Genomic DNA, 12,777 nt, shown 5'->3' with positions numbered 1-12,777 from the left:
ATTAATCGGATCCCAAAGATTCCTGATCTGATAAATAATATTCAAAGCATTTCCCGATGCTCGCCAAGTATTGTAAAGAGAGCGTCGCGACGGCAGCCGCTCTCCATAATATTGTGTTATACCTTATCGAATTTGCATGTTTTTACTGAATAACATTCCTTTGGCGCAGTCGAGATCAAAGGCCGAGGCGAAAGTGATTTCGCACTGAGTTAGTTCAACAAGATTCAGTTTCGCCTCTGCTCCTATCGGGCTTCTGAATAATTTTCGTGTAATAAGGAAAATTGTAAATGGGCATTCGACTCGCGATATTTTATATGAGCTATCAGTCGCCACCGAGACGACCCGCTATACAATGAGACGAGCGTAACATCACACCATATTGTATCCAATGATATTTCATGATGGTGCGAAGACCGTGCTATGTGTTCATATATTCACTTACTCAATACGAATCAATGTGGTGCACCCGAAATCATCAATTGCAAACCGAACAAAAGAGTCACACGCACTACAGCCAGGACGTCATTTACATTTTCCATTACAGAGGCGATAAAATATTTATGGACGAAATAACATTAAGAAAACGCCGCTTGTTTCTTCTAACATGTATGTTTAATGCGTTGGTAATCTCGCGTCGTTTGATGTCGCTCAAAGAGCCGACGCCTACGGAGCTTAGCTGGACTCTGCCGAAGACCAGCCCTGCCCCTCCTTAAATTATTCCGTAAACGATCTGTCTCTGAAATGGTTACTTAAGAACTTAATCGACGCCTTGCTCTTTGTCTGCGAAACAGATGTTTTTTCAAACAACATTTTATTGAATTCCAATTTTATTGTCTCCTCTTTTTGTGTGCTTTTTTACCTCTGATTTTAAATTGGTTTCAATTTGTGTTTCGTTTTGTTTTAGCTGTTATAATTTGATGGTTCAGCATTATGTTGCTGGTGTTACATAACGGAGAAGTAAATATGTTGAACGAACATATTGTATTAAAGAGTTATTTACTTTAAGGTAATTTAAAGTTAGATTAAAATATCGATTATGATCAGATTAAAATCACCCTATCCAACTATGTAGTCTAGTCCTTTGAGTATGAAGTTACAGAATTCCACTACTGAAAATTATTCCGAGAATACTATTTAGATTTCAACGTAATGCTTGTAATAAGGGTACTTGGCCAAAACTGATGAGATGATAGAATTAAGGAAAGCATGTTTCACGACGCTTTGGTCGCGATTTACCACTAGCTACTAATTAGTAGCTCACGCTCATATTACCATATTAGCCGTATTCTCGCCCTTGTCTAACTATCTATTGATTAGTCTAATGCATAAGCGTGTCAGGTTCTATACTTTACCTATTGCATATTAATTAGCGTCTATTAATCTCAGAGAAACATATATTTTTAATTTATTAATAATTGCATATCCATGAGCTTTTTCCAATCAGAAATATCGATAGTTAATCATTTTTACGTTCGCAACATTTGTATCATTTACCAAGTAGCATCACAAGGCATTGTAAAACCGGCAAACGCCAGAGAGCATCGTGTGTGTAGCCATTTCTTCACACTCGGAACACAACAGCACAAGAAAAATGTATATCTCAGTGAATATCGATTTCAAATAAAATTGCAACCTTTTCAGATAACGAGGTGACATTTCCCCTTTTCCGGGCCCGTTTGTCGCCCTTGTCGTACATTGGGAATTTATCCACCGAAATAAGCAGATAACGAATCTAATGCTGTCTCTACATGGGAAATATACGATTGGCTCGAGTCGCTTGTGCTAAGTGTCGGCGCTTCGGGTTGCGTTGCATTCTTCTTTAGTAGACCGTTTTGGAATAATCTAAAAGAAAGGACAATGCCAGGGTCTGGGCTCAAAGTTTGCCCAGCAGTGGGAGTAGTTCCAGCTGGTTCCATAGTGCACTCTGAACACGAAATCCAAATATTTTGGAAATCGGTCCCAGAGGTCCCGAGAAAAACTGGTTCTAATGTCAAACTTGAACAGTCACTTTATAAAGCCCAAGCCATTTGCCCAGTAGTGGGAATGGTTAGAATAGATTCTTTTCTTCACTGTTAATACGAAATCCAAATATTTTGGAAATCGGTCCCAGAGGTCCCGAGAAAAACCGGTTCTAATGTTAAACTTGAACAGTCACTTTATGAAGCTCGAGCCATGTGCCCAGAAGTGGGAATGGTTAGAATAGGTTTTTTACTTCACTCTTAAGACGGAATCCAAATATTTTGGAAATCGGTCTCAGAGATCCCGAGAAAAACCGGTTCTAATGTTCAACTTGAACAGTCACTTTATAAAGCCCAAGCCATTTGCCCAGAAGTGGGAATAGTTAAAATAGGTTCTTTACTTCACTCTTAAGACAGAATCCAAATATTTTTGAAATTGGTCCCAGAGGTCCCGAGAAAAACCGGTTCTAATGTTAGGCAGCCATTGTTAGCAAGCCATTGTAAGCAGCCACAAACCTAACAACCTCTTTTCTTGAAAAAACATTCAGATAGTGGTTTCACTGTGTGGTGTTACAAGAATGGATAAAGTGAGGAATGATTACATTAGAGGAAGTCTGAAAGTAGCGCCAGTTACAGAAAAGATGAGGAGTAGAAGATTGTCGTGGTATGGACATGTAATGAGAGGAAGAGGAAGACCTAAGAAAAGATGGATGGATTGCCTGAAAGATGATATGAATAGGAAGGGAGTGAGTGTCAGTATGACGAGTGACAGGGGAAAATGGAAGAAAATGACATTTTGCGCCGACCCCAAGTAAAATTTGGGAACAGGGCAGGAGAAAGAAGAAAGATAGTGGTTTCACTGTTAACAGGATAAAAAAACAGAAATAGACGTTTAAAGGTAATTGTTGTTTCTCTTGCTTTTCAGTCTCTATCTACCACAATCAGTTCTAAGTTCGTGTAGCGTCATGCAATTAATATCCGTAATGGCAATGGAAAAATCTTATCAAGACGAATAAAATAAGCTCGAACACGAGGTAGTAAATAGATACCGTTGAGGAGTTCCCCCGTCTCACTGTCATCTCCATCGTCGGGTCAGGTCTTAACCTCCACTGTTTTGTGGTGTCGGAGACATATTCCCGAATGACAAGCTTTTATTCGATATGTGCTTACAATTTCCGAGAGTTCCCTATTGTTTTAAGGTTTCTATCACCAGACCCTGGACCGAATAACAAAGGAACCATTTGGAAAGTAAATTCTTTCAAACAATAAAATGATTGTTTGAATCGGTTGGTAAACGACGGAGTTATGCACGTACTTACGTAAAAAGAATACAAACAAACTGAGAAACTCCTCCATTTTTTGAAGTCGGTAAAAAAAAATTCTCGTTCAATACCTCGTATTTGTCGATTAATATTATAATGCATTTCAATTAAGGTAATAAAAGTGGAATCGTTAAGAGTTCGTATGCATATTTTTCGTAATATTGAATAAGAGTCAAACCAGTTTTTCTCAGGACTCCTGGGATAGATTTCGAAATATTTCGGTCTGGGACCTATTATACGCCTATGGAACATAATACACTACGCAGTTACTGTGGGCAACTCTTGAGCCCAACTTCCATACAAAGAATAGCATTGTCCTTTATTTTTACTGTTTTTTTTTTCGACTTTGTACTGCTTTTACCTCCAAATGTCCTAAGCCAATTGATTTCTTAGAACTAACTAGGAAGTTTTACTATATCAAGCCAGATAATGATCTTGCAGAGGTGATGAATTAATTAATTTCACGTGGGAAAATGTGATTATATATCTATATATTATATCAACTTAACAAAAACTTCTTAAAAAAAAAACAAAAAGTAAGCAAATATTTATCGTATATCAGATCCTAGCTACTTATAATTAATCAAACATGGCGTCTTGTGTTTCAATAAGCTACTAATGATGTCCGCCCACTGCGACGTCGCGCGATACTTGTTGCTTGACTCGACGCCATGACAGTCTTGGCTGGCTTGGCAGAAGGCCAAGTAAACAAAGGCAGTAAGTAATATGCCTCTGAACGATGGAAAGGAAATTGCTATACATGCTTAGTACTGAATTTACCAGTGGTCTAGACATTGAATAATTATTTCCAATAGCATTCTCTACTTGACCTTACTCTCTATGTACTTATATCCAGCCTAGCTTTTGTTAAACCTAACCTCACTGCATCTATAGGTAGCATAATTTACTTGACACATTGAATTTCAATTGTAAAATCAACCTAATTTTTCCTATTTAATTTTACCGCAATTTTAAACAAATATATATTTTTTAATATTTCTTGTAACTTTTTCAAAGATATATCGTGAACCTTCTGTATCCTGTAGTTCTTTCTCAAGACATTGTCCATAACGAGATAACACTAGAATACAGTTTATGTGATGGTGGCTACTACACGCTGACCCTCGCCTTCTACTACTCCAGTAATGGATATTCAATTCAACGTCTTTTATGTTCTTAGCACATATCTATGAATGTGTAAAATTGGCTATTTTTATTTATTGGTTAAAAAAAATCTAAAACGTTTTGGAGAAATACACTTAGTCAAGTTTTGTTCTGGTAGATACATCAAACATGACACATGTACTTACATAGACATACAAAATGTTGATCTGTATCTTTGGTAGATAATTGATAATGGTTGAAGCAAAATTAGACATTGTAATCCTAATGTCATATTATTTTCAAAAATGAGCAGTCGTGATACTTTAAAAATGTGTTCTCATGGAATTCCATCAGAAATGTGATTGAAACCTTTCGAAAGAAAAGACATCTTATTTTTAAGCCCACCTAACTTTGACAGAATTTGACATTTATTTCCATATACAAAAGTAATAACAGAATATATTTTCTTTGTCCACAGATTTTTCTACCTGTACCACTTCTCGTTCTACGCGTACCACTACCGGTTTAACGGACAGTACAGCAGCCTCGCGCTCGTCACATCCTGGCTCTTCATACAGGCGAGTATCATAAATACTAGTGTAAACACCAAAAGTTTGATTACTTTCAAACGTTCTTCGGCTGGCTCTCGATGACAAATGTTGCTTTAGATCCTTGATATTTCCAGCGGTAGACACGAACATCCATGTTAACAATACGTCCGAATACATTATCTTGGGGCAAGGTGGAATTCATAAATTAAATGAGCAATGTCAATGGACAAATATGAGTGAGTTACCACATGCAGCAGTAACAAAATACACTGCGGTCGTACATTCAATATTGTCCCTCACACGTTTTCAATGGCAAAGAATCACCCCCAAAAACAAACGAAATTCTTCCCTTTCAAACCGCAATATATGCAGCATAGCGCTGTCCTTATTCTAATATGACATGATAATTTGCAACTAGCCTATTTACCAAGTGCAGTGATGTTTGTTCAAAGCACTTTGATGTCGGTCAGGCCGCAGGCGCCACGCACTCGCCACGCAGAACGCATCACGCTCTATAGATCAACTGTTTGTCTAAAGCGATATTAGCTTTGCTCCCCACTGTTATTGCTATACTTCCTAGTGATACTTCCCTCGTGTTAACCGCGCCGTAATTTGTTCGGCAAACTTTATGGATATTTTGAAAATTTTGGCAGCGAAATATCGTCTACTTTAATCTATCTAGATTTTTCAATAAGTGTAGTCCATTATAGGGTAAAATATCTGACATTTTAAAAGGAACTATACTAAATTCATAATGTATTTACATAAGATGGCACAAAAGAGAAATTTTAGCACCATATCATCAATAAAAAATTACATATGATTTGTGAACATATGTGTACAGATGTGCAATAGCATTCGAATAAACCTCGAGGGCTCTTGAAAAATATCTATCTACGATATAGACTACTAATACTCTCTAATGGAAATATTATGGACAATGATGTCTGGGTTTCTAAATAACTAGAATCAGAGCCCTGCTGTCAGATTTAACACCAAAAGACCCACTAATATGTATTGAAGTCCCAGTTGAATAGCAGAAAAATAACGTCTTATTATTAAAATAAGTTTGTATGTCATGACAACGTTACAATAGCTGACGGGTCACGGGGCTTCGGGGACGCCTCGGGGACTCACATACATTCACGTTTCACCCACACGCACAGTTCTATAGGTGCACACAAACTTGGGAATTATTATTATTTTTAAAACTAAAAGAGAAAGCTTCTTTACAGGGGTCGGGTCGCGAGCATTTGTCAACAAATCACGTCCCCATACGTTTTTGTGATTGTGCCTGTATCCCCTAGATGTCACGGAAAATTCGCCTATATTTTCTGAGATATAAAATGCCGTTTTCCTATGATAGTTATCAATTTGTGCTGCACCATGGTTTGGGTTTATACTCGGAGATTTGTTTCAATGGTTTCAGGATTATACAAACTGCAGCTTTGTTTCAATCTTGTTTTGTTTTAATGGATTACTATAGTTCTATTCATAGTTTCATTAAGTGCTTGACCTAATAACCATGTCATGATAAAAATGGACACAGCCTTTATAAGGAAGAACGTTCCGAACCCGTGTGGCGTCAAAGTTTTGTCAAATGTTTCCCGGGACGATTCAAATGACGGCTGTGCGTGTAATACTTTTTGCCGGCCCGGGGGACGCGCCGGCGACACATTACCTTCAAGTGATTTGTGGACACCAACACTAACTTGTGATTGACCGACAGACGCTTAAATGTTTCAAAACTCGTGAAACTTATAAATTAAAAAACAACTCCAAACAAGTTTAGCAGTCCAATAGATACGACAAATATTAACATACGTGGTAATTGATTCGCCTCGACGCACGTTAATGTCAGAATAATTTATAAATTTTATACAAAAACGGCCATTTATATTAATATCGGCGAGCTAAAACAAATTTTATCAATAACCCGAAAATCAAACATTTACTTTTCCCCAAATTCAAATAAGCGGAACATTTAATTCGATTCCTGTATATTTTGGCGCTGTCCATATGATAACATTGAAGTGACCATGATAATTACTCGTGAACATGCTTGGCTATTAAGATTGGGACTCACTGATCAACAATAGCGTAATATAGTTGATCCGTGTACGTTAGGGGCGCTATAGACTGTGTGTCTTGAGCGGATCTACTCCGGCGTCGATTTCCGGTCGCTATGCTGCACGGAAGTTAATAACACGCCGAACGGACTTCGGCCTCCCGCCGGTACTACACAACACACAGGTACACACTTGTATACCGGTGATCTATGTACACATATGTATGTGTGTACTGTGTTAATAGTGACCAAGCTATCTAAATTGTGGTCTTTGACGGTGATAGCACAGTGATAGTGCGTAACGTCTAAGATTGGACTGCCGCATATTACGACCGCTTCTATAGATATATACATATAATACACATAAGTAGCCCCGCAATATTATTGTTTACGAGTAGGCACAAAGAACTGTGTTACACATTAGGTATGCGCTAACTCGATATGAAAATAAATACGACTAGACAGACGGTCAATGCATCTGAACCTTAGTAGAACAATTCATTCTCGTTATGTTTGCTTTGATCCTGTTCAAATCTAAAACTACTTTGATACGTTTAGATATATTTAATTACACTGACCCACAATTTGCTTTATTTTACTTTTACCAAAAAAAGGATTTATTTTTTAATTTCGCAATGATCCCATAATCTGCGATGTTGTGAACATGTTAGGCGACAACAAAAGCGCAGTTATAATTGAGTATGGAGATAATATTAGGCGCGCCTCGAGCCAGCTCAAGCGTCTCAGGGCGCGGGGCGTAGGCTCTGCCGGATTACAGCGCGAGGGCGACGACGAAAAACAAGAAGCCCCTTCGGAATGCAAAGTGGGGTCTTATCTTATAATCATCGAGCGTGTCAACTTATTATTAAAAATCATATTTCATGAGGTCGGGCCAGCGCGACGCGCCGCGCATAATATTGTCACCGACGTGCGATCCTCCTTACATTAATTTTAACAGTCGAAACAGCTTGTTGACAACAGGCTCAAAGAGAATTTACTATTCAATTAATAATCACCTAACTTTCTATTAGCTGTGAATTTTTCGGCGACTGAGCGGTCGCTGAAGACTAACTCGCGACCCCTATTATTGTAGAGGTTTAATAGGCGTGCTTCAGTTAATTTCTGTCAAGTCCTAAATCAACAGAAAAGGCCCGCCATCATGGAACAATGTAAAGTGTTGTAATCTTGCAGATCTCTTGCAAATTATAGTTAAACTTAAGTCAAACACTCTCAGCAGCTTACTTTGTGGCGTACATAATTATATTATGCATACCTTTAGGGCGCAAGCCGACAGGACCTTCAGTGCATCTCGTATTTATTAATAAAAGGCGTTGTTTCAGAATGTCGACTCTTTAACGTAGTCATCCTATGCTTGTCCAAGGATTTGTAAAATGAAAAGGGATTTATAAAAAATGTCTCGTCCGGCGAGGGCGGCGCTCCTTTCGCTCCGTTCACTGTTTTTTCTTAGCATTTTAAATCAAAATAACTTTATTTTTGTCAGAGATTTCCACCGTCTTGGCATAATCAACGCGCTGCCAGTAAAGTGTTTAAGACAATTTTGCGGCTAAAAAATTCATCATCACAAAAGATTCGCGCGATTCGCCTTTTGCAAAAAGCAAATTGTTACTTACATACATTTGTACCAGTATATGCAAACTACTTAGCGACGTATTTGTTGCTTCTTTCTTTAATATTATGTATAGTAGAATAAAACCTGTAACAAGTTTAATATTCGCTTATCATTATGAATTTGACTAAACTGTTGATGTTAGATAAATTTTCAAACAGCCAAGCCCTTAGGAAAGTTCGTGCGTCTGTACGCTGCCAACGTAATCTGTTACAAACGATCTGAAAATTGATAAAAATGGCCTCGTTTTTTATTCACGTATCTATCTAACAGGGCGGGCGGTAAATCTCAAAGCGACCGATTTTAATGGACGTATAAAAGGGCGTCATCTCTGTCCATTAAATACCTTTTAAACGTTTGATCCTTTTTTATATTTGCTGCTGTAGCGATGATCCGCGAACAGATTGGGGCACGAACGCATGGTGTTAATTAAGCTTGTGAAATGTAACCCGTGTTCCACTGACCTATCGTCCTGTTCGCAAATGTGTGTCACTCAAATATAATCCGATTCTGTAGTGCCCTCTGAGTTTGTCACCGTTCTCGTGAAATTGCGACACCGAGGGGGATGCAACTTCAATGTAAAAAATGACATAAAATTCATTCAATTATCTGTCAAGGAGCACACGCCGCGAATAATAAATCACAAAGGTGCCGCAACTTGTCTGCGCCGGTAACCCGTTACACCGCCACTTGGAAAAAATCAAAATGAGGGTATCAGAAAATATAATTTCAAATAAAAGTTGAGTCAGGCGCGGTCACAAGTTTCTTAATTAAAACTTACGTCGGACGACGCGAGGGGAGGGAACTTTGACCCAGAAATAAATAAATAAAGACTGGGGAGGAGTGAGGACACCGTCACGAGTCGCTCATTTATTTGTCTAAAGGAGTTTTGCTCAGTTCGACGGACGTGCCTCATAATCTGCACTCACAACATCTATCTGAGCGCCAGCTAAGCGCGTCTCCGTCGCCTAGCCGGGCGCCATCTCCGCCGCAACTATTGCCAGCTTATCTCTTTACCGTTTATTTATTGCTACATTTCCCCTTAAATCACAAATAGAAAGCGTTTGCATCGAATTTTACAAATAGGGAGATTTCGAAGTGTTCTAGAATATTTTATGACACTATGTTTTTGTTCCAGCACTCCATGTTGTACTTCTTCCATCACTACGAGTTGCCAGTCATACTACAGCAGGCGCAGCTGCAGCAGTTGCTTCTCCGTACTCACCGCGGCATGGCTGGCGTGATGGGACTGGCAGGTATCGCCGCTCTGGCGAGCGGTGCGGCCTACCACGACGCTCCAGGCACCGGCACACAGGCTACTCCCCCGACTACCCAGTCCACTACGCAGACAGTTCAGAACACCGCGCAGTCTACCACACAAACATCACCGTCCGTCTCCACCGCGCAAACTAACACCACTCACACTGGCGATGTGGTGACCACCAGACCGTCCGACACCGCGGTGGAGACCAACACTAACTCGGGCGGCGACACACAGGAGAGCTCTCTTGCCACGCGTCCAACTGTCGATATAAGGAATAATGACAAAGATAACTCCGTCACTCCCGGCGGTGACGCAGACATCAAGATAGAAGAAATTGCTAGGAAAAGGGAATCTTACAGCAAAATCAATGTTGGTAACAGTAACTCTGTTGCCAATGAGACTGATCATGCAGTCTTGCCTGGTGGAACTAACGGTAATTCCACTATTGTGACAGACGTCAAAGATGAGACTTCGACTTTAGATCGTAGACGAAAAGACAGTATCGTCGACAACAGTGACGACCCGCCCTTGGTCCAGAGCAGTTCGCCAGCGAAGACTGACAGACTGGCTCCCCGAGCCTCCCCGGAGGCCGACGAATTAGATTAGCGTAACTTATTCAGAGGTCATTTCACAATAATATCTATGTGTTAGTTCCGATTAATCGTAACCGCTTTTGTGAACAAGTAAAGATGTTGCCGTAACGATACTGTTTATATAATGTCTGGTAGATGATACTGTCTCAAGAACTTATTAGAGAATTTTGTCTTCGAATAAGATCAAATAAGTCACAATATATCGGATGAATCTTTAGTAAATATATTGATCAAACATGTTCACAATGTTCTTATTTTTTAAAGAAGGAAATCTTAATTTATGGTATGATACAAAGGTGATTGTAGTGTAAGAAGTATTCTGCCATTACCTGAAGCAAATCTGTAAATATTTATGGTAACCTAATATGTAATGTATTAGAGTTTTGTGTTATTGAAATAACGTGTTACTTTGATTGTGCTTAGAGGTTGGCGCTGGAGGTTGGCATACTCTATTCAGTGATTTAGTTAATAGCAATTAAATATTTTTGTTCAAAACTGTGTATTATTTCGAAGCCTATTTAATAATCTCTACCTGAACCTTCTCCAATTATACGAAGATAATCAATTAGCACAATTTATCGGTGTACTTACTGTTAGTAGATTCTGTAGATTCTCGATCTTAAGGTCAGCAGTGGCAGTAAAGTTTTAAGCTGAATATCCATTTAGTTGCATCATGTAGTCGTTCGTTTTGTCGTTTGAAAACTGTTCAAACTGAGGATTAAGTAGAAAAGTGATAGCTTCAGCAACACATCTCTTTTGGGGTTCAATTTATTTATCTTTGATATCTTATCCGTTATGTCCGCAACTGCTTATAATTTTCACAACTATGTTGTAGTCGGCGTCCAGTCTAATAAAATGTAGCTGAAGACCAGTGTATGACATGAATCGACAATCTGATCTCCACAACCTAGTTACTGGGTAATAATATTATCTCTTCTTGGTAAGACTAGTTGTCAGACTTTCTGGCTCTTGAATATTTTTCAAATCTAGGAGATTTGTCGAACTACAGTGTATTAGACTATTACTGTTCTAGTAGGAGCTCGTGCCTGGTGTGGGATAAGGGTATTAGAATAGAATAGAAAGTTTATTTATTCAAGTAACATGACTCATAATGTTAGTTAATAACTTAATTTTATGTTTTTCTTTGATAATTATGTATTTCTAACAATAAGAAGAATATTCATTAGGACCAGATTTATTTTCGAATACCAAATTCTTAAGTGCAGGAAGATTTTTAATCCTGTGCATTAATTTAAAGATCATTTATTGTCTCTAATAAATTTTCATATAGGATTATAAAATAAAACAATGTTTCATTTGAGTTGGTATATAACATGTTTAATACATGAGAAGTGAATACAATTTCATTGGAAAAGTTTACAAAATAAGTCTCTTTTGATGCGCCTCTCCTGACCACGATACATCGATACTGCTCCTGGCTGGCTAGGAAGTTGGGAAGACTCGTTGCATTCCTCATCTGCGAACACCGAACAAAAAGGTTAACAAAATAATCACAGAATAACTACTTTACTATGAAGATTCACGACAGTTACAGAACACAGTTATAATCAAAATATGCATTACATTCAAAAAGTTTTAATAACATCGTTATATAGATAGTTTTCCTTAATCTTATAGCAATATCGGAAATATTGTTCACAAGTTTTCCTCAGTTACCTACAATTTTACTAACAGACACATACAGCCTTACTTATAAACGTGAATTAAATATAAGTAATACTTAAGGGCTGTTTAAGAGAATTCTTACTTATAAACGTTACTTAAGCATGTTTTAACTAACATTTAATCACTACTTAATACTTTAAGTAGTGATTAGTTAAAATGTTGCTTAGAAGGTGATTAGAGATTTTATAAGTAAGGGGGATAGAAACTTATTTCATTATACATAGAAACTTATTACACAAAATATATTTCAGTATTAACTAGCCCATTTATCGAGGAAGGCTACTGGTTTCTTTTTATCCGAGTGTGCATAGTGCATAATTCCAAAGCCTCAGTGTAGTTCTCATACATACAGTTATTTTCTGTTAAACACTGGTTGCCTTTCTTCGGTTCACTGGTCGATCGCTAGAAGGACCAGAATTCGATACTAAATCGATCTAGCAATTGATCGGTGAATTTACCAAAAGCGACCAGTGATTATAGTTCGGCCATTCAGAGAATGCGTTCCTGACACGTCGCGATTGAACTGACGACGTAATAACATTCATTGATTATTGATATAATAATGTTGTTTTAATGCTCCTCAATTGTTAAAACGGTAAACAAC

General features: G+C 38.2%; 1 protein-coding gene across 2 annotated transcripts in view; it reads left to right on the top strand.

Moving 5' to 3' along the window:
* Positions 1-10,982, top strand: part of LOC124638014 (membralin) — an 84,001-nt gene extending 73,019 nt beyond the window's left edge. For both annotated transcript variants that reach the window (XM_047174786.1, XM_047174787.1), the window contains 2 exons: positions 4,863-4,962; positions 9,769-10,982. In XM_047174786.1, the coding sequence (XP_047030742.1) occupies positions 4,863-4,962; positions 9,769-10,500 (832 nt within the window). In that variant the 3' untranslated portion in view covers positions 10,501-10,982. The remainder of the gene's footprint in view (positions 1-4,862; positions 4,963-9,768) is intronic.
* The last annotated feature ends 1,795 nt before the right edge of the window (positions 10,983-12,777 follow it).

Source organism: Helicoverpa zea, chromosome 17, assembly GCF_022581195.2.
Source record: "Helicoverpa zea isolate HzStark_Cry1AcR chromosome 17, ilHelZeax1.1, whole genome shotgun sequence".
NCBI classification, from domain to species: Eukaryota; Metazoa; Arthropoda; class Insecta; order Lepidoptera; family Noctuidae; genus Helicoverpa; species Helicoverpa zea.
This window is presented reverse-complemented; position numbering and strand designations above follow the sequence as displayed.